This window comes from Symphalangus syndactylus, chromosome 20 (genome assembly GCF_028878055.3).
Source record: "Symphalangus syndactylus isolate Jambi chromosome 20, NHGRI_mSymSyn1-v2.1_pri, whole genome shotgun sequence".
NCBI lineage: Eukaryota > Metazoa > Chordata > Mammalia > Primates > Hylobatidae > Symphalangus > Symphalangus syndactylus.
In genome coordinates, this window is record NC_072442.2 from 49,333,603 (window position 1) to 49,361,592 (window position 27,990).

General features: G+C 41.8%; 1 protein-coding gene across 1 annotated transcript; it reads right to left on the bottom strand.

Moving 5' to 3' along the window:
• Positions 1-65: 65 nt before the first annotated feature.
• Positions 66-27,978, bottom strand: CCDC47 (coiled-coil domain containing 47). The gene is made up of 13 exons (XM_055258628.2): positions 27,664-27,978; positions 20,885-21,167; positions 19,730-19,837; positions 19,011-19,185; positions 16,220-16,341; positions 15,904-15,969; positions 11,553-11,654; positions 11,323-11,433; positions 9,184-9,269; positions 7,506-7,564; positions 7,078-7,187; positions 6,698-6,865; positions 66-1,785 (listed from the first exon to the last, which is right to left on the bottom strand). The coding sequence occupies exons 2-13, from the start codon at positions 21,146-21,148 to the stop codon at positions 1,705-1,707; spliced, it is 1,452 nt and encodes a 483-aa protein (XP_055114603.1). The 5' UTR covers positions 21,149-21,167; positions 27,664-27,978; the 3' UTR covers positions 66-1,704.
• Positions 27,979-27,990: the final 12 nt, after the last annotated feature.

The following is a 27,990-nucleotide window of genomic DNA, read 5'->3' on the forward strand; positions in this document are numbered from 1 at the left end:
AGAATTTTCCTCTGAGCTTATACTCTTGTAGGATAACTCCAGAAAGTCAAGACGGCACTCTGAGATTTTGTCAATCACTTTAATAGATGTCCATAGGTAGTTCATATGAATGCTTAAATTACAAAATTAGCTGCCACGGTCCAAACGTATGGGACTTTAGGAAAGCTTTTCTTACTCAAAAGATAACTAAGACTATCAACTTTGATTTCTAAAATGTATTTTAAAGGTTTGTAAAACAAGGCTAATACTATAATTATATAATATTAAAGTAATTTTTATGTTACTTTTGTTATTTTAATAACTTAACTTCATGAACTGTTAAAAATATTACATTTGCATCTCTCAGTTTACGTATTTCTGTATTAACCTGGAGAAAAACCCATGTGAAAAGTTTCCATGCAGTTACAAAGGCAGCAGCACATGCTGTTTTCACAGCAATTTGTTATTGCCTCAGAACAGGCCTGCACTAAAGCATCAACAAAAAATACCCACCACCCCACTCCCACCAGAAAACCCAACCCTTACCCATCCCCGGCAAAAATTACCTGGTACAAGCAATGACCTAAAAAATGCTTTCTTGGTAAGAAGCATTTATAAAATGCAGAGATCTGAACAAGCTAAGTGCTCGTGCAGATACATGGGCCTCTCCTCCAAGAGTTGCTTCCGCAAGAGGCGAAAAGAACTCTCAATAGTTTAGGAAAGCTCATTTTCAAAAGTATACTTATACATATTCATGGCCATTTCTTTGAAAGAACATACCCAGCCTCAACTATGGAAAAGATAAAAGCAGAGGGAGAAGCAAAGGCACACCGCCATAATATAGGGAACAGAGCTTCTCCATGAACATCCACCAGGCTGCAGCAACCAAGAAGGAAAAAACATTTGTGACTTCACATAGACCAATGATCTTACCTAGGTGAAGCATTAATTTTTCATGCATTTGTTACTCAAGAAAATAAACATACAACCACTTAAAATACAGCATTCACGTCACTGGTTCGTGGTATCAGGTAAGGAAAAAATGATGCTCTTGTCCCTAGAAATTCCTGTCCCTAGAATTTTCCATGTACATGTCAGTATCCTAATGCCTACAGACTTCCTATTAATTCTGCTATCAGCATCTCCCACCTAAAAACAAATACTACATTATGTTCTGGGTTCCTGAAATTTCATTACCACATACAGTGTTCTAATTTTTACTTTTTCTCAAGTTTAATGTAGACATACAAGAAAACATCAAGCAATGTTTATTGTGCAATTCCAATCATTATTTGCAGAATCTTGGTTTAGAGTCAGTCTTTATAGCCATTTCAACTGCTTGGTTTAAACAAAAAGCAACAATCTGGTTATTTACTTATAAATTTCATGGTATTTCTTCAAACACTGAAGTACTAAAAGCACTGATGATTTGTATTATAATTTTTAAAATATTTAAAACCTACACAGATTTCATAGATCATTCCTTTTATAAAATAATCAAAATAATTTGATTATCTGGAAAAATTCTTGAAACAGAGCCCTTTCCAGGTATCTTCAATCTCTGTAAAACTCCAAACCCCAAACAGAGTAGATGATGAAATAAGGATTTCTCAGTTGCCCAAGACTGTCTGAAATTTAAAGTTGAGAAATGGACTGGCGTTTTTCATGTTTCCTGTGAATTCAGAGCTTACAGGTGGCATCAGACCTCAAATCTCTGGGATGGCTTTACATGGCTTTCACTTTGATTTGTTTCATTTTCATTTGCTTCTTTTCCAACTTCTTTTGCTCACGCCTCAATGCAGCCTCCTAGAGAAAGAAGGGGTAATAAATAGAAAGAGAAAGGGAGTGGGGACGAGAGAATTCAAATTAAGCTCGAAACATGTTAAAAAAAATCCAAATTAGAATACTGCCTATAGTATTATTCAAAAACTTAGGCTTGCACCACAACATTCTAGAAGATAGTTATAAAAATAATTGCCAATATCTACATTCGTGAATGAAAATTAAATCAACTTCAAATGAAACAAAGGTAAACTAAAATCTCAGTTTTGAAAGAAACTACTATAATTAACCAGCCTTTGTTATTCTGGTTTGATTTTTTTCTGTACCCAGGAGACACTTAGTCTGATGTTCACCATACCATTCATGATGGGATTATATCATAAATGTATAACTGCCAGAAGATACATTCTACTTCAGTTCAATAAATTTTAAGAATCTTGTTCCATCAGGTTATTCATTGCAAATTTCTTCTTATTAGCACAGACACCATACCTGCACATAATACTTAAATTCATAATGCTCTGAGACATTATCATATTTATCAAATGTGATAAAAATTATCAAATTTATCATATTTTTATTTAGGAATTAGGAAGTTACATAGAAGAGGAAGAAGGTTCAGGTTATTATTATGCGGACTGAGAGAAGCCTTAGAGGTCAAGTCAAAGTATGACTTCACTAGTGTGGCCACTAGTGGTCACACCTGATTAAAGTTTATTTCAGCTACAGTCTCAAACTTCTTATTTTTAGGGTACTGGGGTAAAAATGTGCTCAGAAATATACTCCTCAACTGGTACAGGATGGAGAAAATAGGGAAGAAGAAGAAGCGTAAAGCATATATAGTTCTTCACAGTGCAACAAATTAGGTTTCAAAGGGTGATTTGTAAATCCCTGGCTTGGGAACTATTGACTGTCTTAGGTTTTTTCTTTATTTTTTAGAGATAGGGTCTTGCTCTGTCACCCAGGCTGGAGTGCAGTGGCACAATCTCGGGTCATTGTAGCCTCTGCCTTCCGGGTTCAAGCCATTCTCCTGCCTTAGCCTCCTGAGTAGCTGGGATTACAGGTGCGTGCCACCACCCAGCTAATTTTTGTATTTTTAGCAGAGACGGGGTTTCACCATGTTGGCCAGGCTGGTCTCAAACTCCTGACCTCAGGCAGTTCACCCACTATGGCCTCCCAATGTGCTGGGATTACAGGCGTGAGCCAATGTGCCCAGCCAGGTTTTGTTTTTGTTTTTGTTTTTTTTTGAGACAGAATTCTTGCTCTGTTGCCTGGGATGACTCTCCTGCCTCAGCCTCTGGAGTAGGTGGGATTACAGGTGTGTGCCACCATGCCCAGCTAATTTTTGTATTCTTAGTAGAGATGGGGTTTCACCATATTGGCCAGGCTGGTGTTGAACTCCTGACCTCAAGTGATCTACCTGCCTCGGCCTCCCAAAGTGTTAGGATTATAGGCATGAGCCACCACGCCCGGCCTGTCTTAGGTTTCTTTTCTATTTTTTTTTTTGAGGTGGAGTTTCGCTCTTGTTCCCCAGGCTGGAGTGCAATGGCACAATCCCGACTCACTGCAACCTCTGCCTCCCAGGTTCAATCCCAATGTCCTCTTCCCACTGTCCCATCCCCTACCTTCACCACATTCACTCTTTTCCCAGCACTACCTATCCCTGTCTCCCATATTACATATTACACACAGGTGTAAAACTAATGATACACAGAATACAATATCATGTATAAGAAATATTGGCCGGGCGCAGTGGCTGAGGCTGGTAGGCCACTTGAGAGGTCAGGAGTTCGAGACCAGCCTGGCCAATGTGGTGAAACCTCATCTCTACTAAAAATACAAAAATTAGCCAGGTATGGTGGCAGGCACCTGTAATCCCAGCTACTTGGGAGGCAGAGGCACGAGAATCACTTGAACCTGGGAGGCGGAGGTTGCAGTGAGCCAAGATTGTGCCACTGCATTCCAGCCTGGGTGACAGAGTTTGTCTCAAAAAAAGATAAATATATTTATGCTAACACATTGAAGAGATATTTATGTTAAGTCAATACACATGAAAAATGTTCAACTTCAATAATAATTCAAAAAATAGCTGGGCGTAGTGGCTCACTCCTGTAATCCCAGCACTTTGGGAGGCCAAGGTGGGTGGATCACCTGAGGTCAGGAGTTTGAGACCAGCCTGACCAACATGGTGAAACCCCATTTCTACTAAAAAATATAAAAATTAGCTGGGCATGGTGGCAGGCACCTGTAATCCCAGCTGAGGAGGCAGGAGAATCGCTTGAACCCAGGAGGCAGAGGTTGCAGTGAGCTGAGATCACGCCATTGCACTCCGCCTGGGCAACACAGCAAGAGTATGTCTCAAAAAAAAAAAAAAAAAAAAAAATCAAAAAATACAAAACAAGTGGGATACCATTTCCCCACTACCAGAATAAGAAAAAAAAAAAAAAAAAAAAAAAAAAAAAAAAAAAAGACCTGGCACGGTGGCTCACGCCTGTAATCCCAGCACTTTGGGAGGCTGAGGCAGGTGGATCACGAGGTCAAGAGATCGAAACCATCCTGAACATGGTGAAACCCCATCTCTACTAAAAATACAAAAATTAGCTGAGCATGGTGGCATGTGCCTGTAGTCCTGAGGCTGAGGCAGAAGAATCACTTGAACCCGGGAGGCGGAGGCTGCAATGAGCTGAGATTGCGCCACTGCACTCCAGCCTGGTGAAAGAGCGAGACTCTGTCTCAAAAAAAAAAAAAAAAAAAATTAATAACTAGTTTTTGAAAAGATGTGAGTGAAGAGGAGCTCTCTGGCTGGGCACGGTGGCTCACACCTGTATTCCCAGCATATTGGGAGGCCGAGACGGGAGGATGGCTTGAGCCCAGGAGTTCGAAGCTGCAGCGAGCTACGATTTTGCCACTGTACTCTAGCCTGGGCAACAGAGCAAGTCCCTGTCTCAAAAATAGAAATAAAAATAAAAGAAAAAAAGGAGATTTCATATCATATACAGAGGGTATATGATATATATAGAGGGAGTTGGGTGGGTTGTTCTATCGAGTTCACCAGATCTTTTTACAAGGTACCCAGACCAGATACTATAAAGTGGTAGTTCAAAAAAATTAAATGATTTACATCTACAAGAAGCTTACAATCCGACTCAGGTTAAGTTTCAGGCCCCCTCTTCCTTTAACTCATTATAGTTTCAAACCTTAGAAAGAAATGTAGAACTTCCTTTTTTACAGAAAAATGAAAGGCATTACCTATTAATGATTCCTATGTAGATTCTTCACATGTACATAAAAAGCCGTATTTATTTATAAAGAAGACTGCATAAACATAGAGCTACATTTTCGGGGGAAAAATATCTATCACTAAACCAAGACAAATAAAACAAAAAAATGATAAAAGGGGTAAGATGATGATGACAGGCCTGCAGTATCCTGGGCAGTTCACTCAACAGCATTAATGACACTGCTGTCAAATGCAGGCCCGCACAGCAGCTCACATTTTCTTGGACATGTGACCCCTTTGCTCCTAAAAATATTCTTCAATTATCTCAAGATTATTCTTATTAAAATTCACATCTTCCAGAACTGTGTCCTCTCCCTCTTTTTTTTTTTGAGACGGGGTCTCCCTCTGTCACCCAGGCTGGAGTGCAGTGGCTTGATCCCTGCTCGCTGCAACCTCTGCCTCTCAGGTTCAAGCAATTCTCCTGCCTCAGCCTCCTGAGTAGCTGGGATTACAGGCGTGTGCCACCACGCCCAGCTAATTTTTTCTTTGTTTTTAGTAGAGATGGGGTTTCAGCACGTTGGTCAGGCTGGTCTCGAACTCCTGACCTTGTGATCCTCCCACCTCAGCCTCCCAAAGTGCTGGGATTACAGGCGTGAGCCACCACGCCCGGCCTGTCCTCTCCCTCCTTTTTTTTGGCCGCCTAGGCTAGAGTGCAGTGGCGTGATCATAGCTCACTGCAGCCTCAATCTCCCAGGTTCAGGTAATCGTTCCACCTCAGTCTCCCAAGTAGTTGGGACTACAGGTGTGCACCACTATGCACAGCTAGGGTTTTTTTTTTTTTTTTTTTTTTACTAGTAGAGACAAGGTCTCATGATGTTGCCCAGGCTTGTTTTGAACTCCTGGGCTCACGCAATCTGCTTGCCTTAGTCTCCCAAAGTGCTGGGATTACAAGCGTGAGCCACTGTGCCTGGCCTTTGTTCTCTTTTTTGACCAGCATTTACAAGGTCTAAAATTTTAGAACTGAGTGGTGCACACCTGTAGTCCCAGCTACTTGGGAGGCTGAGGCAGGAGAATGGCTTGAACCCGGGAGGCGGAGATTGCACTGAGCCAATATTGCGCCATTACACTCCAGCCTGGGTGACAGAGCGAGACTCCATCTCAAAAAAAAAAAAAAAAAAAAAAAAAAAATTTAGAGCTGGACTATGGCATCTTATTTCAGAAACATATCAGATCATACTGAGCTTTCAAATATAACATACTACACCCAAAAGCTTTTGAGTTTGAGATTCTAGTTAGGTAAAAAACAGAAAACAAAAATATTGGAAATCTCTAATTCTATAATCAGATTTTTAATTTTACATAACAAGTTTATTTAGATAACAGGGCACATGTGCTGCCTTCTATTAAAATTTCTAATTGCTTTCTACCAAAGTGTTTGGCTTGAAAACTGATAATGGAATTTTCAAAATGAAATTGTGCTGTGCTGGGGGAACAGGATAATACTGATAATTTTTCATGTTCACAGACTCAGTGTGGCACGGCTTGAACAGGAAGGATTATTATTCTTTATAGTGTTATCAATTGACATAATGTCCCAAATGTTGAGAAAATGCTAAACTTTTAGCCTACAAAGATTACCTTAACAACCAACAGAACACAAGCAGTCAACCTTACAAATCATAGTTTTACCGCAGTGATAAGACAAGTTTGTCTAACCTCCAGCCTGCGCTGTTTCTCAGGATCTTCCTCATTCATGATTCGCTCCTTCTCTGCTCTTTTTTTCTCCTCCCGCCGAGACTGTGCTGCTTCCTGTCTTTGCACATGTGTCAGTTTCAAGAAGTTCTCTTCTACTCGGGCACGGTTCTTATCTGCTTTTTGTTTGCCCTTCCCCAAGAAACAAAGTATTTCATAAGAAATCCACTTCTAGTTAACAGCAGCAAAATCCCGTTTAGCATTCTTTCATAAAACTACTCCCATTTGGCACTTCTAAATTAACTGGCAAAAATTCAGTCACTGAAATCATTGATAGCTGCCCTACCCCTTGAGAAGAAACAAAAAAAGGTGCCAATTTATATAATATAGGCATTGGGTCTTACTTCTCTGTTGAGTCGGAACTTTTTGGCTTTATCAATAGAATAAATCACCATGTTCATCAGGGGTAGCAGTGCCTCCATATCCTTTGGGTAAGTGTTACCTGAGCCAGGTACTGGAAAACAAAGCCATTTTTCCTACTGAGTTAATGGTAGCATTAATATTTCCAGGTCATCCAACTCTTTTTTTTTTTTTTTTTTTTATCTTAACAGACTCATTTCTCTAAGTTTGTTAGTTAGTTAAAATGCAGCAGAAAATATAAATTAAAATATATAATAGGTAATTTCTTCTTGAAGAAATCTAGAAATCAGTAAGCAAGCATAGGCTTATAGTTTTGACGTAGTTTTAAAGCTATCATTTAGGAGGAAACAATATTCTCCTTAAGGTCATCTCAGAGAACACTAAGAACCTAGAAAGGACCCAGAATACTTACCATTAAATGTAAACAACAGTGTCCTCTTAGTGTCAGGTAGCTTTAAAGGCTGACCTTCCCTGTCATAAAAGAAAAGGCAATTAAGAAAGAATACAAGAAAGATGTTTTCCATGTACACAAGTCACCCAATACACTTAGATGAACAGATACCTGTAATCAGCACAGTATTTGGCTTGGCATACCCAAGTCAAATATAATCTCAGAGCCCAAAGGAGCTTTACAGGTCATCTGGTCCACTTGTCTATCTGATGGATGCATTCTCAAGTGATCTTTATCCTATACCTGAACACCTCCAGTGATGTTCCCTCCAGGCAAGGGTATATTCCATCTCACTTGGGGAGCCAGAAATGAGCCTATATTTAAGTATGAGGCCCATATTTTAGATAACATTTTTGCTTATTTTGATGGATTTTTACGTTTTATTTCCAACTCCTATCTTCCTATAACAAGGCATCTTATTATCTTATTTTTGAGTTAGGCTCAGAATAAATTTAGGGATAATCTACTATAGCATATATAATTTAGTTCTGTCATTGAAGATTCCTTTGTAATCTCTGCCTATATGAATCCTTTGACTATCAATTGCCCTCCATCTCATATTTAAAAAGCATGATGAATGCTACAAGGTGAAACACTGTCCTCAGTGCCATTGAGTTGAGCAAGACAAGGATGATGCAGCATTATCTAGAGGCATAAGGACCTGAGTAATCTTAGTACACAACTAAAATCCAGATTGGCTTGAATTGTGCTCAACTCCATAGCATATCAGAGGGTAGTCTTTAACTAAAAATTTAGTCAGAACCAGTTTCAAACCGAGCATAAAGGTAAATAAATAAGCTCTCCTGAGACAGGCTGTGAATTCAAAGAACAAATCCAAGTCCTGAATATGTACTCCTGAACAGTATTACTATAAAGCTAGAAACCCTATGGACGTTGTGGTCTTCTATGCTAGGGTAGGATACAATCACCTAACTATTCAAAGAGGGAAGCCAGAAAAGGCCATAAATTACAAAACACACAGATTTGCAATCAGACATAAGTCAAACATCACACACAAATTATTATAAAAAAAAGAACCTATGGACTGGGGCATGGTGGCTCATGCTTATAATTCCAGCACTTTGGGAGGCCAAGGCAGGTGGATCACGAGGTCAGGAGTTCGAGACCAGCCTGACCAACATGGTGAAACCCCATCTCTACTAAAAATACAAAAATTAGCCGAGCATGGTGGTGCACGCCTGTAATCCCAGCTACTCAGGAGGCTGAGACAGGAGAATTGCTTGAACCTGGGAGGCAGAGGTTGCAGTGAACCAAGATTGCGCCACCGCACTCCAGCTAGGCAACAGAGCGAGACAGTGTCTCAAAACAAAACAAAACAAAAAACCCACTGCATTTTATTAATACCAGCCATTCTGTAAGGTTCCCAACCACCTCACTGAGTCAGTGGCGCAAACATGCAGGGACACATACAAACTGGGATAGGGGAGGCTCATTTCTCTCCCATAGGTTTACAATGACCTCTCATGATGCATGCAGTCAAAGCAAAGGAAAATGTGGAGGCCTGTCACCAACTTCCTTCACACATTTGGTAAGGGATATTGCAGAAGCACGTTACAGGTGTTTCAACACAGAAAGCTAGTGAGGAAAATTAATTTCAACAATTTTATCTTATACGTACTCTTGCATAATTTTTGGACCGGAGAACTGGTCTGAAAAATGAATGGATTCAATCTTGTCAGCATAGTGTGTAAGAAAGTGAACCATCTGAAAAAAAGAAAATAATATTTTTTAAAAGCAAGGTTTAATGCATTTCCCTTTTTTCATAAAGATATTCACTCTTTGAGACTGGGTGCAGTGGCTCACGCCAGTAATCCCCGCACTTTGGGAGGCAGATGGATCACTTGAGGCAAGGAGTTTGAGAATTTGAGATCAGCCTGGCCAACACAGTGAAACCCCGTCTCTATTAAAAATACAAAAAAATTAGCCGGACATGGTGGCATGTGCCTGTAACCCCAGCTATCCAAGAGGCTGAGGCATGAGAAGCGTTTGAACCCGGGAGGTGGAGGTTGCTGTGAGCAGAGACCACGCCACTGTACTCCAGTCTGGGCGACAGAGCAACACTCTGTCTCAAAAAAAAAAAGAAAAAAAAAAAGAAAAAAAGAAATTCACTCTTCAATCCTTACTTTTGTACAATGTCATTCATTAAGACCAAAGCGTGTTCACTGCTTTTTATTTATTTATTTTTTGAGACAAGGTCTTGCTCTCTTGCCCAGGCTGGAGTGCAGTGGCACAATCATAGCTTACCGTAGCCTTAATCTCCTGGGCTCAAGTGATCTTTATGCCTCAACCTCCTGAGTAGCTGGGACTAAAGGAACACACCACCACACCTGGCTAATTTTTTTATTGTAGAGACAGGGTCTCACTATGTTGCCCAGGCTAGTCCTGAATCCCTGGACTCAAGTGATTCTCCTGCCTCCGCCACCCAAAGTGTTGAGATTACAAGTGTGAATCACAGCGCGTGGACAAGGCTAAAGCTTTTTAAAAATTAAATTTCAATAAGATAGGGAATCTCTTTAGAATTAAAGTAGTACTCCAGGCTGTGCACAGTGGCTCATGCCTGTAATCCAAGCGCTTTGGGAGGCCAAGGTGGGTGGATCACTTGAGGCCACGAATTCCAGACCAGCCTGGCCAACACAGCGAAACCCCATCTCTAATAAGAAAAAAAAAAAAAAAAAGTAGTACTCCTTTTTAGTCATACCAATGATTAAGATTCTTATCGAGAAGCTAAAAATATTTCTCAAAATAATGGTCGAAACAAGAATGAAAGCATAAAGATAACACCTAAAATAATTTCAAGGGATCCTTTATAAACATGTCACCTTGAACTTACATTTATAACCATCTCTGAGTTATCCTGTATTCCTATGATACTAAGATCTGTTACCATTACACAACCAATAGAAAGAAATGGCTCTCGGCGGGGTGCGGTGGCTCACGCTTGTAATCCCAGCACTTTGGGAGGCCGAGGCGGGCAGATCACGAGGTCAGGAGATCGAGACCACGATGAAACCCCATCTCTACTAAAAATACAAAAAATTAGCTGGGTGTGGTGGCGGGCGACTGTAGTCTCAGCTACTCGGAGAGGCTGAGGCAGGAGAATGGCATGAACCCGGGAGGCGGAGCTTGCAGTGAGCCGAGATTGCGCCACTGCACTCCAGCCTGGGCAACAGAGCGAGACTCCGTCTCAAAAAAAAAAAAAAAACAGCTTGGCTTAGCCTCAATAAAAAAAAAAAAAAAAAAAGAAATGGCTCTCTCAGCCAGGCACGATGGTGGGCTCTTGCTGAGGCAGGAGGAACACTTGAGCCCAGAAGTTTGATGCTGCAGTGAATTCTATCACACACATGAATAGCCACTGCACTCCAGCCTGGGCAATATCTCAAGACCCCATCTTTTTAAAAACAAAGGAGGAGGGCTCTCTACACATCCCTCTTCTCCCACACAAACTGGAGCTCAAAAAAAAAGACTAAATGACATGACGAAAAAGATTAGAAGCTATATTCCTTTTTCAAAAAAACCTGAAAGTCATTAGCAATCCCAGGAACAATTTGCTCTTGATTTAGAGAACTTCTTGACTAATCAAATTGTCCTTTTGACAAGCTAATTTATTGCTTAAAGAAGGTATTTTAATATTTGTGTGGGAAAGGAATGTAAAACTAGTACATTGCCATAAAATGATGAACTTGTACAATGAAACTTTTAGGGAGAGCGTCCTGTAAATGCCAAGGCCTGGCAAATGTATGTCTTCTGTCGCATTTACCTTTGTATCCATCATTCCGTCTGTGACTTCTCCCATCTCTGACAGGATGGCCAAAGAGTCCGGCAGTCCATACTTTGCTCCAGACTTAGGTTTATCACTACAAAACTCACTCTAGAGGAAGAAGTAATTGAAAGTAAGATATGACCTTTTATTATGCAATGAAGCTGAATATGTATGTGCTAACGAGACACAGTTCTATGTATATTTGAGTTGGAGCAACCTGGACATACCAAATCCTGCATCTCTTTCTGTAGTCGCACCAAGGCTTTCCGTGTGCCAACAGCAAATACGTAGGTATCCATGTCTTCATCATTCATGGTTACTTTTATTTGCTTTTAAAAAAATGTAAAAAACAACAAAATTCACCTGTTAGGTTCTGTGATAGGCAGATTTCTAAATGATCCTTAAGATTCCCTCCCCACTGGTGCATATACTCTCCCTTTAAGTGATTGGGATTTGCAAATATGATGGAATATTACCCCCATAATCAGGCTGTTTTATGGCAGAACGTCCCTAATCAGCTGACTGTGAATTAACCAAAAGGGACATTACCTTGGGTGTATCCAACCTAATCAAGCAAGTCCTTAAAAGGGACTATAGCCCCACTTGAAGAAGAAAGTCAAAATATGAAAGGGCTTGTAGGAAGGTTGGCGGTAGGGGACATATGGTAAAGACCTAAGGGTGGCCTTTAGGAACTGAGTGGTTCCCAGTTGACAGCTAGCAAGAAAATAGGGACCACAGTAGTTCGTGCCTTTAAGCCTAGCTACCTGGGAGGCTGAGGCATGACTGCTTGATGCCAGAAGTTTGAGACCAGACCCAATCTCTAAAAAAGAAAGAAAAGGCCAGGCATGGTGGCTCACACCTGTAATCCTAGCACTTTAGGAGGCAAAAGGAGGAAGATGGCTTGAGCCCACGAGTTCAAGAGCAGCCTAGGCAACATAATGGGACCAATCTGTAAAAAAAAAAAAAAAATTAGCCAGGCATTGTGGTGCATGCCTGTAGTCCCAGCTACTCAAGAGGCTGAGGCAGGAGGATCGATTGAGCCCCAAAAGGTGGAGGCTGTAGTAAGTGACGATCGTGCACTCCATGCTAGGTAACAGAGCAAGACCCTGTCTCAAAAAAATTTAAAAAAAAAAAAAAGGAAAGGAAAACAAGAACCTACACCCACAAGGAACTGAATTCTGCCAACAACCCAAATGATGTTAAGAGGACCCTAAGCTTCAGAGAACTCTAATCTGAATGACATCTTGATTTCAGCCTGTTAAAACCCTAGAGGACCCACTCAATACATGCTGCACTTCTGACCTGCAGAAACTGTAACATAATAAATGACTGTTGTTTTAAGCTGCTAAATTTGGGTAATTTGCTATGTAGCAATAGAACACAAATACACTCCATACTTCACACAGGAGCACTCAAGTCCAAAAATAAAAAACAAACAAAACCTAAATGGAATAATGTGGAATAAACTGAAATATATTTGGTTTTTATCCCAGGTTTCAGGCACAGAGCTCCTAAAGCCCTTTGAATTTCCTGAATAACAAGAGTATCTTTTGTTACTTATACTGAGCCCCTTTTAATCACACCTGAGTTTATTCTAATGGGGTGACTTAACGTAGACCCTAGTTAGCCTCAGGATGGCGCTGATAACCAGAAAAACCAAGCGCTTAGAGGGTAGAGACCTTCAGCCTTGCCCTTACCTCCGGGAAAGAGAGGGAGGATGAAACTGAGTTCTACAAAAACTCTTGAACAAGATTTAGAGAGCGTCCAAGCTGGTGAACACACCAACCTGCTGGTAGAGTGGTGTGCTCAGGGAGGGCATGAAAGCTCCAAATGACTCCCAACCCTGTTTCTTCCTATGTCTTTCTTTCATTTGGCTATTCCTGAGTTTTATCCCTTATAATAAACCAGTAAATATAAGTGTCTTTTCAAGTTCTATGAGCCATTCTAACAAATTATTGGTTGAGAGGGGAGGTCATAGGAACCCCTGATTAATAGTTAGTTGGTCAGAAGTCCAGATGGTAGTATGGGTAACCTGGGACATTCGACTGCATCTGAAGTGGGGCAGTCTTGTGGGGCTGAGCCCTTTAATCTGTAGGATTTGAAGCTAACTCCAGGTAGATAGTATCAGAACGAAATTGAGGCTGGGCACAGTGGCTCATGCCTGTAATCGCAGCACTTTGGGAGGCCCAGGTGAGAGGATCATTTAAGGCCAGGGCAACATGAACTGCCTGGGCAACACAGCAAATCTCGGTCTCTAGAAAAAAAAATTTAAATCTACAAAATTAAAAAGAATTATTATTATTATTGAATTCAATTGTGGGATACCCAGTTGGTATACAGAGAATCTGAGAATTGGCTGTTTGTATTGGAAAACAGCCCAGACAAGTACTCTGACTGGGCCAGAAAGATAAAAAATTATAAGCCTAAAAGAGTCTGATATGATATATTTGTTATATTAATTACATCTTTAAATGCTTGGGTGAAATAATTTTTAGTATATGGAAGAAAGAAAATGTTAATAGAGGAAAAGAATTGGTAAGATGGCAGCTGTAAAAGAAAACGTTTTCTGCTCTTCCATCGTTGATGGGAAATGACACAAAGCAAACCTTAAACAGAATTCCAAAAACAGGGGCAAATAAAATATAAAGAGCCACGTATTTGTTGAAGCGATTTCTCTTAGCAGGAGGAGAGAGAGAGCGAGGGAATGAGAACTGAAAATGACTAAAACACTTTTAAAGAATAATTTCTACAAAAAGATGGCTGAGGATACAGCAAACTTTCCTCCTAATAAGATGGCAGTTGGTGGGAGAAAGGATGACAGAAATATTAACTGATAGGACTCTAAATTTTAGTGGACTAAGTCATCATGGCCATATTAGAAAAATTAAAATAAAAATACAGGTTTACAAGTAAAAATGAGACCTTTAAAATATAACAGTGGGGCTGGGTGCAGTGACTCTTGCCTGTAATCCCAGAACTTTGGGAGGCTGAGGTGAGTGGATCACCTGAGGTCAGAAGCTCGAGACCAGCCTGACCACATGGTGAAACCCTGTCTCTACTAAAAATACAAAAATTAGCTGGGCATGGTGGCAGGCGCCTGTAATCCCAGCTACTTGGGAGGCTGAGGCAGGAGAATCGCTTGAACCCGGGAGGTGGAGGTTGCAGTGAGCCGAGGTCAAGCCATTGCACTCCAGCCTAGGTGATAGAGTGAGACTCTGTCTCCAAAAAGAAAAAAAAAATATATATATATATATAAAACAATGATTTCCAATCCAATAACATTTCAAAGTACCTAATTTACATCACTAACAAAGCACTTACTAACCAAATACCATTTCACACTTTCACATATATACATATCTATCTCTTGTTCTATTATAGAAAAGAAAAAAACTGTCTTTTATATTTTTGTTTCTTGTAGCAGTGGGAGCCAGCATAATTATTTATTGAAAGAATGAAGAGGCTGGGCGCAGTGGCTCATGCCTGTAATCCCAGCACTTTGGGAGGCCAAGGCAGGCGGATCACGAGGTCAGGAGATCGAGACCATCCTGGCCAACATGGTGAAACCCCATCTCTACTAAAATACAAAAAATTGGCCGGGAGTGGTGGCGGGCGCCTGTAGTCCCAGCTACTTGGGAGGCTGAGGCAGGAGAATTACTTGAACCCAGGAGGCAGAGACTGCAGTGAGCCGAGATTGCGCCACTGCACTCCAGCCTGGCAACAGAGCAAGACTCTGTCTCAAAAAAAAAAACAAAGAAGGAATGTGGTATTTGTGACGAAGGACACAATTTGCAGATAAACATATTGATTTAATAAAGGAAAGAAGATACACCAAACATAAGGTCCTCAGATCATGACTGAGCTTATTCGGCCAGAAATGTATTATTTGAAGCAAAACATATTTGAGAAGAAACCCAGCTATCTGCCAAAGATAAAAACATATACAAGGAGCCAAGTTACCCATGAGGGCCACTACCTGTCACAATTGCTTTGCCCTCTATTGTCAAGGCTAACTCCATCGATCTATGTGGTGACAGAGTATCACCTCTTTCCCACCAAAAGGCCCATGAAGGCCTGCTGACAATTGCACAGAGTGGAAGATGATGCTCTGTCCAAGGAGAAAAAGGGTCCATTTTTTGTCAAGGAACATAAATTGCCAGAAACTCCAAACACAATCCAGGCAGAAATGGAAAAAGCTCTAGGAAATAATTCAGTCTGGGGCAGGCGTGATGACTCACATCTATAATCCCAGCACTTTGGGAGGCCAGAGTGGGTGGATCACTTGAGGTCAGGAGTTCGAGACTGGCCTGGCCAACATGGTGAAACCCCGACTCTCCTAAAAATACAAAAATTAGCCAGGCGTGGTGGTGGGCATCTGTAATCTCAGCTACTTGGGAGGCTGAGGCAGGAGAATTGCTTGAATACGGGAGGCAGAGGTTGCAGTGAGCCAAGATCATGCCATTGCACTCCAGCCTGAGCAACAGAGTGAGACTCCATCAAAAAAAAAAAAAAAAAAAGAAAAGAAAGAAAACAAATAATTCAGTCTGAACACAGAAAACCAGCGGGAAGAATACATACCACTTGATCACTCACTGGCCTCATCATCCGGGCCAGGACATTCAGTAAGTCTTGTCTCTTGAGGAACTGAAAAAAATGAGAGAAGCAAGTAAATCCAACTGCAACTCCTACTTAGTATGAAAAAAGGGCCTTGGAGGAGAATCAAATGCTTCATCAAATATGCTTTACGACACATTTGCCAGTTACTATAAATATCACTTTTAGACTTCATTTTATGTCAAACATGAAGGGCTAAGATGCTGAATTCGGGGGCTGGGAATCACAGCTGGACAAAATTAAGGGAAGATATATATCGTACAAGAAGTTTCCTACTTACCCTCAGCTGGATAAGCATGCCCTCACAGCACACTCGACCAGAACACCACAGGTTATAGATGTGCTCATTCTCCTGGTTCAACTTTCCTGTGCTTGTGGCTTCTTTGTTAGTTCCATCATCCCCTAGGGGTAAAACCACTTAATGTGACTCAATAAAAAATGTCGAGGCCAGGCCGGGGGTGGTGGCTCATGCCTGTAATCCCAGCACTTTGGGAGGCTGAGGCGGGTGAATCACGAGGTCAGGAGTTCAAGACCAGCCTGGCCAGCATGGTGAAACCCCGTCTCTACTAAAAAAAAAAATTATAAAAAAAAAGTAGCCGGGCATGGTGGCGCATACCTGTAGTCCCAGCTACTCAGGAGGCTGAGGCAGGAGAATAGCTTGAACCCGGCAGGCGGAGATTGCAGTGAGCTGAAATCGCACCATTGTACTCCAGCCTGGATGACAGAGCGAGACTCCGTCTCAAAAAATAAAAAGGCCGAATACCTCACGTTCCTCTACCCTGACCACAAAATGATCATAGCTTCAGAGTAGCAATACTTTGCTGTCTCACAGAACTCTGTTTGGACAGGGACTAAAATAGATTAGCACTGTTCCTTTTACTTTTAAAACTATTATCTGTATTAGAAGAAATATGGATTCTAACCACATGCTTGTCAGTTTAATGATGATCAGCTTGGAGTATAAGTCTCTCAGAGTACATACAAAATGGGAAAAAAATCAGTTGAAATATCTCTGCCAAAATTAAAAAAAAAAACCTCCTATGGAGTGAATAAAAAATACCATTAATGCAAATTACTCAACAATTCCTCACTATGTCTCCTATGAATTAACTTTAACCAAGCTTTCTTTTCCAATGCAAAATGATAACTGGGTCTTACTAATGGTATTAAGAGTTGTATTTTAAATCTAGAAAAAAGCTCAAATTCCAATACTTTCTCTCTTCATTTAATTCATTAAGTATACAAAATAAATTGCTCAACCTCACAAGGGAAAACAGACTGATACACCAAATGAAAACAAGCAAGGGGAAGTAGAAGGAGCCAAAGCTGCTTATTTTATTTTATTTTTTTGAATTTCCTGGTCAAAACATACTCTGAAATACTATGGTATAGTGGAGACAGGGTGGACTTTGCAAACAGGTAGATAAAGATATCTTGGTTGCAATTTAATAGCTTAGATAAGTTTTAACATTTCTGCCCTTCTGTTTCCTCCTTAGGAAAACTGCAACTATAGCCAACTGACAGTGTTGTTACAAAAAGTAAATAAGAAACACTGTATGCAAAGTATCTAGCATAATATATAAACACTACTGTGCTGCAGAGCAGGTGGATACATGCTTACTATTAAAGAGAAATAAGGTGCTAAATGCCAAATAGGTGAATGTGAGGTTAGTCCACCTCATTCCCTACATTGCACAACTATAGAGGTTCCTTGAAGTCCTTCAGTGTATATTTCAGCAGTGGATCCAAAACTCAAGTGTCCAGATTCTAAGGGAATTTTGAGGGACTTTCAATTTCTAAAAGATGAATTGAGAGCATTTATCAAGCTACCTAAAATGTCAAACTTTCCTGGTTTCCGTCAGAATTTTATCAACTTGTTTTGAAAACATCGATTACATTATACTAATCAGAAGCTGTTTAGCAATTTTACTGCTGACTCATGAAAGATGAGAAAATTATTAAATACAACATATTCTTATTTTTAGAAACAGGGTCTCATTCTGTCACCCAGGCTGGAGTGCAGGAGCATGATCCTGTATCACTGCAGCCTCAAACTCCTGAGCTCAATTCTCCCACTTCATCCTCCCAAGTGGTTGGGACCACAGAAGCACACCACGGTGACTGGCCAATTTTTATTTTACTTTATTTGTAGAGACAAGGTCTCAGTATGTTGCCCAAACTGGTCTTAAACTCCTGGCCCCAAATAATCCTCCCACCTTGGCCTCCCAAAGCAGTGGAATTACACGTGTGAGCCACCGCACCCGGCCAAAAAACAGGATCCTTGAGGCTGGATGCAGTAGCTCACACCTGTAATCCCAGCAATTTGGGAGGCCAAGGCAGGCAGATTGCTTGAGCCCAGGAGTTCGAGACCAGCCTGTGCAATATGATGAAACTCTGTCTCTACAAAAAAAATACAAAAATTAGCTGGGTGTGGTAGCATGTACCTGTAGTCCTGTCTACTCAGAAGGTTAAGATGGAAGGATCTCTCGAACCTGGGAGGTCGAGGCTGCAGTGAACTGTAATCACACCACTGCACACAAGCCTGGGTAACAGAGTGAGACCTTGCCTCAAAAAAATAAAAAGGCCAGGTGCGGTGGCTCACACCTGTAATCCCTGCACTCTGGGAGGCTGAGGTGGATGGACCACGAGGTCAAGAGATTGAGACCATCCTGGCCAACATGGTGAAACCCCAACTCTACTAAAAATACAAAAATGAGCAGGGCATGGTGGTGCACGCCTGTAGTCCCAGCTACTCGGGAGGCTGAGGCAGGAGAATCGCTTGAACCCAGGAGGTGGAGGCTGCAGTGAGCCGAGATCACGCCACTGCACTCCAGCCTGGTGACAGAGCGAGACTCCATCTCAAAAATAGTAATAATAAAAATAAAATTAAATTAAATTAAAAATAAAAATTAAAAAAAAAAAAGAAGAGCAGGGGGAATCCTTGAGAGAAAAAACAATGCACCCTCTTTGGTATTCCATGAAAGCAGTTAGATGCTTATACTGACGGGAATACATCATCCTTACCAGATTGTTTTCAAGCAAGAAGCTGGGCTGACATTGACCTCACTTACCCACTAAAGTAAAGTTGCTCTCCAAAAGCTCCCTATGAGTGTTAAACCAGGCCTGTGCAAGGCGACTGTTTTTATTCTTCCCAATGATGTAATTCATGATATAAGCAAGCAGACCAGTCACCATCAAAATTTCTAGATAATAACTCTCCCAGCTGTTCTGGAGGTGTGCAGGAACCTAAAAAAGCAAAATCATTCCATTAAGTGTTGGCTGAGACTGAAGAACGAAATCTACCTCATGGGAGGAAGAATGAGAAAATCTATAAACAGAAGGGATACTTCAGATATCTGTCATTGAATAAGGTTAAACTTTGAAAAATAGGTCCATTTTACTTTTCTAGGCTAGCTTTATAAAAGATTCTCTAAGGAAATATAAGGACAATCAAATGGGATGAAAAGCTGGAAAGCCCTTTGTATTACACTTGGTCCTTAATCCCCCAAATAAATTCAATGTGCTGTACATCACCAAGGAATAAATTTTACTTATTCCTTGATAAGTAGTAAAACTAGAAGTGCTAGAATGATGAATAGGGGTTGCTTCCGTAGGTGTTGACTTTTTTTTTTTTGAGACAGAGAGGTGTTGATTTTTATCAGAAAAATTGATGTCTTTCTCAGCTCCCACTATTGCATTAACACCAGCTATACATCATTAATTTTATTTCTGGGATTGATGATAAGACATTTTGTTGTTTAGTTGGGAATTCAGAATCCTGGATACCTACATCAACAATCGTTATTGGGTCTTTATTTTTGCTAGAAGAAGTATCTGGTTTGTCTTCATAACCTTCAAATTCTTCATCATCATATGGTTCGCTCTCAGTATCTCCCTCCTACAAAAATGAGGCATCATTTGTTTTCCTCTACAAATGTCACCAGCAGCTGTGTCTCATTTTGTTGGCAACATTTGTTGAGGAAAACAGAATGTGTAAGCAGCAAGCACAGAAAACAGATGTTACATGTTTTTAACAAAACGACTGGGTACAAATTTCAGCTTAAAATGAAAAAGTTTTGGAGATCTAATGTATAGCATGGTGACTACAGTTAATAATAATGTATTATAGACTTGAAATCTGCTAAGAGAATAGATTGTAAGTATTCTCACGCCCCCCCCACACACACACGGAGGCAACTATGTTAATTAGCTTGTGATAAGCACTTCACATTGTATGTATAGGTATACCAAAACACTATGTTGTGCACCTTAAATAAATTTTTGTCAGTTACACCTCAATAAAGCTGGGGGTCACCCAAAACATCAAAATGATGAGTCCCCATGCTTTTGATGGCAAAGTTCTTTCTTTCTTTCTTTCTTTTTTTTTTTTGGAGACAAGGTCTTGCTCTATTACCCAGGCTGAAGTGCAGTGGCTCAATCTCAGCTCACTGCAACCTCCACCTCCCAGGTTCAAGCGATTCTCCTGGCTCAGCCTCCCAAGTAGCTGGCATTACAGGCACGCACCACCACGCCCAGGTAATTTTTGTATTTTTAGTAGAGACAGGGTTTCACCATGTTGGCCAGGCTGGTCTCAAACTCCTGACCTCAGGTGATCTGCCTGCCTTGGCCTTCCAAAGTGCCAGGATTACAGGCATGAGCCACCGCGCCCAGCCAATTGCAAAGTTCTAAATAATACAATTCTCACCCACAAACAGTATTTATTCTCTAACCCCTCCTCCAGTCAGGGTTTCAATAGAAGAACACAATTCATTCTGTTAATGTAAAAGGTGGAAACTTACCACAAAACACTTAGAAGAGCTCTACCTAGTGAATGAAAATGAAGACTCCAGACAGTAAAGGTCTCCTGAGCCTGAGGATTAATTTTAATGTTTGGGAAAGGTGCTAGTTACAAATTTTTCCAAGAAATTAATAAAAAGAACCTCACCTGGGTATCTGCATCTTCAAAATCTCCTTCTTGGTTTTCATCCTGCCCTTCTAACTCCACAGTGGTCTCATCTTCATCATCTTCAGTGATTATGACCCGTTGAGGAGATTCAGTAACAGAGTCTTCCATGACATCCTCAAATTCAGCGAAGTCATTATCATCATACTCTACTATGTCCTCCTCATCCTCAAAATCATCAAACTTGGCTTCAGAGACACTCCCAAACACCAGAAGGACAACACAGAAAGTGTGGAAGGCTTTCATTGCACCTTGAGAAAAAAAGCTTAAAAAAAAAGAGAACCCCAAAATGGATTGCCATTCTATACATACTGATCAGATGTTATAAATAGTAAAAATCTTTAAATCTCTCCTGCTTTTCTCTTATTCGGTACTACTAGATTCAGATCACATTATATAAAGAACAATGAAGTAAGGTCAAGAGGCTTGGGTTCTAGTCTGGATTCTGGCACTAGATATCTGTAAAATCTTCAACAAGTCATCATTTATTTAATTTCTTTTTTTTTGAGACAGAGTTTTGCTCTTGTTGCCCAGGCTGGAGCGCCATGGTGTGATCTCGGCTCACTGCAACCTCTGCCTCCTGGGTTCAAGCGACTCTCCTGTCTCAGCCTCCTGAGTAGCTGGGATTACAGGCACGTGCCACCATGCCCTGCTAATTTTTGTATTTTTAGTAGAGATGGGGTTTCACCATGTTGGCCAGGCTAGTTGTGAACTCCTGACCTCAGGGTGATCCACCTGCCTGGGCCTCCCAAAGTGCTGGGATTACAGGTGTGAGTCACTGCGTCCAGCCCAAGTCATTTAATTTCTTTAGGTTGGGTTTTCTAAAACTGTCCATTTACGTAGAGTATTCAATAAGCATTTTTTGAGGGCCTATTAAAAAGCTTGCGATAGAAAATGAGAAGGAGGTAAAAATGAAGGAATAAGATGTAGCTATTTATCTGTTAGTGGTAACAAGAATAATCCATGAATAAAAAAGCCATTCACCCTTAGATTGATTTGTGTTCATGTATGAACATAATCATCATAAGAGCAAACACTTAAATCACTATGTGCTAGACATTGTTCCAAAGACTTTACAAAAAGCAACTAATTTAATCCTCGTAACAACCCTCTAAGGAAAGCTGCAATATTAACATCCCCATTTCATTAATAAGGAAAATGGGGCAGAGAGATGCTAAGTAGTACAACTACCAAGTGACAAAGAGCTGTGATTTAATCCCAGAGTTTTGCCTCCAGAATCCATGCTATGAACCACTTCTCAGGCTGCTTCTCAAATGTAGGTAGGTGGCTGTGCTTTCATATTACTTGCTTAGAAGCAGTAATTTTTTGCTAACCAATTGTTCCTAGTGTGTATGATGGAATTCAATATATCATCATTTTATAGCTTTTTGAAGAACATTAAGTTTTCTAATATGTGAAAAAAGCTTCTGCATTAACAAATATAATGATGTATCTGTGACAAAATATGTGCCAAAGTCTATGAAAACACGGAGGACAATGTAACCATTTTACCAAATAGGTAAGGCTTTACAAAAAAAAAGTAGGGAGACCATTTGCGCTGAAATTTGAAAAGTATATTTCAACCATCAAACCTATTTAGGCTGTATTTCCGGTCCTGTCCCTCATCTAAACACCAGCCCCATGTCATAACTCACTGTAACCTTGAAGACATATCTGTTTGATGCCCTACAAACTTTTCGTGTATCTAGTAAGATAGTAAATATTTTAGGCTTTATGGGGTACATACTGGTCTCTGCTGCATATTGTTCTTTTTAAAAAAAAAAAACTTTATAAAGACCATTCTTACTTCACAGGCCTCCCCTCAGGCTGACCCAATCCCTGCCTATAGTCATCTCAAAATCATCAGGTATCTTAATTTCTCTATTTGTATATTAATATCAATCACATTTTTCCAGTCTTGCTTGTTGAAAATAAGAAGATATCTAATGTTTTGCCTTCTTTTTCCTTTGAAATCTATCAGTCATCAAATCCTGGTGTTTACTTCTTTGATTCCTACAGCCACTACAATCCAAGTTACCCCCACCTGCTGAAGAGCCACCATATTATTTTTTTTATTTTTATTTTTTTGAGACGGAGTCTCGCTCTGTCGCCCAGGCTGGAGTGCAGTGGCGCAATCTCGGCTCACTGCAAGCTCCGCCTCCCGCATTCACGCCATTCTCCTGCCTCAGCCTCTCAGAGTAGCTGGGACTACAGGCGCCCGCCACCACGCCCGGCTAATTTTTTGTATTTTTAGTAGAGACGGGGTTTCACCGTGGTCTCGATCTCCTGACCTCGTGATCCGCCCGCCTCGGCCTCCCAAAGTGCTGGGATTACAAGCGTGAGCCACCGCGCCCGGCCGAGCCACCATATTATTCTAAATGGTATCGTCTTAATGCTATCCCCACTCCCTACTTTTCCTCCCTAAAAACCACCAGCATCTTTCTAAAACAGAACTTTTGTTACATATAAGGATTCAATAATCATCAAAGGTTCACCAATTATTGCAAAGTAATATAAAAACTCCTTTGGCATTCACTGCTTTTCACAATGATCCTACTGTAATTAAATGTACCTTCACTAAGCATATCGCCACGGTAGGTACTATGCCAAGATAAAGCACAATTCCTGAATTGAACATAAATTTGCACAGGAATTCAGCTTCAAGGACATGTGCTACAATATTATTTATGATGGTGAAATTTGGTTAAACTCTCTGGTTAAACTATGGATGTATCAAAAACCAAAGCTACTGTTGTCCATTAAAAATTGTTACATAGGGTGGTGGCTCTCCCCTGTAATCCCAGCACTGTGGGAGACTGGGGTGAGTGGACTGCTTGAGCCCAAGAGTTGGAGACCAGCCTTGGCAACGTGGCGAAAATCCACCTCTACAAACAAAATAGAAAAATTAGCTGGGTTTGGTGGCATGTGCCTGTAGACCCAGCTACTCGGGGGACTGAGGTGAGAAAATCTGCTTGAGCTCACAAGGCCGAGGCTGCAGTGAACTGTGATCATGCTAATGCATTCCAGCCTGGGGGACAGTGAAACGTGCCTCAAAACAAAACACAAATAACAAAAGAAAAACCCCCAAGTAATTAAAAAAAAAAGTTACACAGCCTGGGCAACATAGTGAGACTTCCTCTCTACAAAAAAATTTTTAAAAATTAGCCAAGTCTCATGCTCATTCCTGTAATCCCAGCAGTTTGGGAGGCCAAGGTAGGCAGATCACTTGAGGTCAGGAGTTTGAGACCAGCCTGGCCAACATGGTAAAACCCTGTCTCTACTAAAAATATTTTAAAAATTAGCCAGCATGTGGCATGCACTTGTAATCCCAGCTACTTGGGAGGCTGAGATACAAAAATCACTTGAACCTGGGAGGCAGAGGTTGCTGTGAGCTGAGATTGCACCACTGCACAATAGCCCGGGTGACACATGGAGACTGTCTCAAAAAAAAAAAAAAAAAAAAAAAAAATTAGCCAAGTCTGGTGGTATGCACCAGCAGTCCAGCTATTCTGGTGGCTGAGGTGGGAGAATCACCTGAGCCCAGCAGGAGGTTGAGGCATCAGTGAGCCATGACTGCACCACTGCACTACAGCCTGGGCAACAGAGGGAGGCTGTCTAAAAGAAAAAAAAACAACAACCAAAATGTTACAAATGAAGTCGAAATCCAGATAATTTTAGAAGCAAATGCACATAAAGAAAAAGGTTTGGCTGTGCGCGATGGCTCACACCTGTAATCCCAGCACTTTGGGAGGCCGAGGCGGGCAGATCACCTGAGGTCAGGAGTTTGAGGCCAGCCTGACCAACATGGCGAAACCTCGTCTCTGCTAAAAATACAAAAATTAGCCGAGTGTGGTGACAGGTGCCTGTAATCCCAGCTACTTGGGAGGCTGAGGCAGGAGGATCGCTTGAATCAGGAGGTGGAGGTTGCAGTGAGCCGAGACGCTGCCATTGCAGTCCAGCCTGGGCAACAAGAGTGAAACTCCATCTCAAAAAGAAAAAAAAAAAAAAAAAAAGAAAAGAAAAAGAAAACAAAAAAGTTTAACAAGGATGTCCAATTTTTTGGTTTTCCTAAGCCACATTGGAAGAATAATAATTGTCTTGGGCCACACATAAAATACACTAACACTAATGATAGCCAATAAGCTAAAAAATATCTAATAATGTTTTAAGAAAGTTTATGAATTTGTGTTAGGCCACATTCAAAGCTGTCCTGGGTCACATGCGGCCTGCAGGCCATGGGTTGGACAAGCTTGGTTTAGAAAAACATACATTTACATACAAATATTAGTTAGCTTGTATGGTAGAATTCTGGGTATTTTGTCTTTATTTTTCTTCATATTTATTTTTTTTTTTGAGGCAGAGTCTTGCTCTGTAGCCCAGGTTGGAGTGTAGTGGCGTGATCTCGGGTCACTGCAACCTCTGCCTCCTGGGTTCAAGCGATTCTTCTGTCTCAGCCTCCTGAGTAGCTGGGATTATAGGCGCCCACCACCATGCCTGGCTAATTTTTTTTGTAGTTTAAGTGTAGATGGGGTTTCACCATGTTGGCCAAGTTGGTCTCGAACTCCTGACCTCAGGTGATCCACCTGCCTTGGCCTCCCAAAGTGCTGGGATTACAGGCATTTACCGGCATGAGCCACCGTACCTGGACTAAATTTTTTTTTTTTTCTGTAATGTAGTTTTGTCACTCGAGAAGAGGCATTGCAGACTGAGGAACAGGTTTGGCATAGAGGCCTGAAATAGCATATTTTAGGAGCCTGGTATGATAGGGCATTGGGTTTGTAGACTCAAGTGGGAGAAAGGAGGCTGGAAAGGCCCTCAGGGGCCAGGTCATGATGAAATAATTACTGGCAACTGCAGGGAAGTGGTAAGGATGGAAGCCATAATGCAAGGAGCTGAGTATTAACGGAGGTGAGAGTATGGCAAAGGGGAAATAGGTACTTTCAGGGTGCTCTGGGACGGAGAATATTCTAAATCTAAATCTAAATCTTATTTATAGCACTGAAACTTCTTAAAGAAATCAGTTTAATATCAAAAGTTATTGTCCAATGCCTTGCAATCCATGGATGCTCAAGAAATTAAATGCTCTTAAAGGCTGGGCACAGTGGCTCACACCTCTAATCCCAGCACTTTGGGAGGCCAATACGGGCAGATCACCGCAGGTCAGGAGTTCGAGACCAGCCTGGCCAACATGGTGAACTCCCGTCTCGACTAAAAATACCAAAAAATTAGCTGGGCATGGTGTCGCACACCTGTAATCCCAGCTACTTGGGAGGTTGAGGCAGGAAAATTGCTTAAACTTCGGAGGCAGAGATTGCAGTGAGCCGAGATCACGCCACTGCACTCCAACCTGGGAGACAGAGCGAGACTCCGCCTCCCAGGTTCAGGCCATTCTCCTGCCTCAGCCTCCCAAGTAGCAGGGACTACAGGGGCTCGCCACCACACCGGGCTAATTTTGGTTATTTTTAGTAGAGACGGGGTTTCACTGTGTTAGCCAGGATGGTCTCGATCTCCTGACCTTGTGATCCGCCCGCCTCGGCCTCCCAAAGTGCTGGGATTACAGGAGTGGGCCACCGCGCCCGGTCTCCTTTTCAAATCCTACTCTTAAAACCTTTTTTTTCAGGCTGGGCGCAGTGGCTCACGCCTGTAATCCAAGCACTTTGGGAGGCCGTGGCGGGCGGATCGCGAGGTCAAGAGATCGAGACCATTCTGGCCAACATGTTGAAACCCCGTCCCTATTAAAAGTACAAAAATTAGCTGGGCGTGGTGGCGCTTGCCTGTAGTCCCAGCTACTCGGGAGGCTGAGGCAGGAGAATTGCTTGAACCGGGGAGGCGGAGGTTGTAGTGAGCCGAGATCGCGCTACTGCACTCCAGCCTGGCGACAGAGCGAGACTCTGTCTCAAAACAAAACAAAAACACTTTTTTTTTTTTTTTCAAATAGAAGCAACTAAAAGTTAACACCGGAACAGTCAACTCGATTAACAGTCTGCCAAAAGATCCGATCATTTCAAATTGAATTTCCAATTAGAATATTCACACCACAGAAACACTTCTGAGATAACTCAGCACTATAATGGAGATCCTTCAAGGTTATTTAGGTTACAATCATCCAAGCCATTTTTATCTTGGCCTTCCGTCTTAGAAGTCTCCGCTGCACCTGTCAACTCAGTTCTCAAATGCACAAGTCCTTGCCAGGCCACCCAGCCTCTATGACTCCTGAAGCAAGCAACACAGGACCAAGGAAAATTCACACAAGCACTAACAAGTCTGGTTTGATTATTTTCTGCAAGCTCATCCAATAGTTCCTCAGCGACTGAGTCCAGACTTGAGGAAAGAGGACTGAGTGAGGCCATCATTCCTTGTTGTCATTTTAGATTAGGCCTTTCTGACAACGGCCAAAACGAGTATTCTGGAAATCATGCAGACTTTCCTCTGTCTCTTTATATGTGTTGGATACAAACACGTTTCATCTTAGAAACCTCCAGAAGAGACTGGCCATAGAGGTTTTTGCTTCTATCAAACCCCCTTGCCTAGTTTCTCCCCACCCAAGAGAATCAATACATCCTAATGTCATCCTGGGGCACACACTGTACATTTCCTCTAACTCTGCCCTTCCGGCTATCATTTGCTCACAGCTCCGTGGGAAAGTTCCCCCAAACCATTACAATTATCTCAACCGGACCGGCCTACAGGCCAAGCAACTCGGTGTCACTGCTCGGCCTGGCCCGGCCCCCCCGACAAGCGCGTCCAGGCCCACTCCTTACCTGTGGCCGAAGCCGAAACCCGGCCCAGCGCCCTGCGTCCGACACCCCTGCCCCGCCTGCCTCTCGGCCTTGCCGCCGCCTCCGCGATCGCAGCGGTTTTACTGCCCTGGATGCCTCTAGGACGCAGCCAGAACCGTAGCTCAGTCACGCCGCGCCTCTCTTTACGTAGCCTCCGCCGTCCGTTACGTAGAATGCGAGCGGCTAGTCAGCGCCTGCGCGCAGCCTGCGGGGCGGGACGCAACCCCGGGGACAGCGCGAGACCTCCCTCTCCCCCGCCCGGCTGAGGCGAGGTGGCGCTTCTGGGAAAATTACATAATCCCCGCCCCT

What these genes read in the sequence shown, in the direction of transcription:
- CCDC47 (XM_055258628.2), bottom strand. Translation starts at nt 21,148, where the DNA reads ATGAAAGCCTTCCACACTTTCTGTGTTGTCCTTCTGGTGTTTGGGAGT. An exon ending in ACCCAATAACGATTGTTGAT is followed by an intron (nt 19,186 to 19,729) that starts GTAGGTATCCAG and finishes TTGCTTTTTTAG; the next exon opens with GTTCCTGCACACCTCCAGAA. An exon ending in GAGCAACTTTACTTTAGTGG is followed by an intron (nt 16,342 to 19,010) that starts GTAAGTGAGGTC and finishes TTTTACCCCTAG; the next exon opens with GGGATGATGGAACTAACAAA.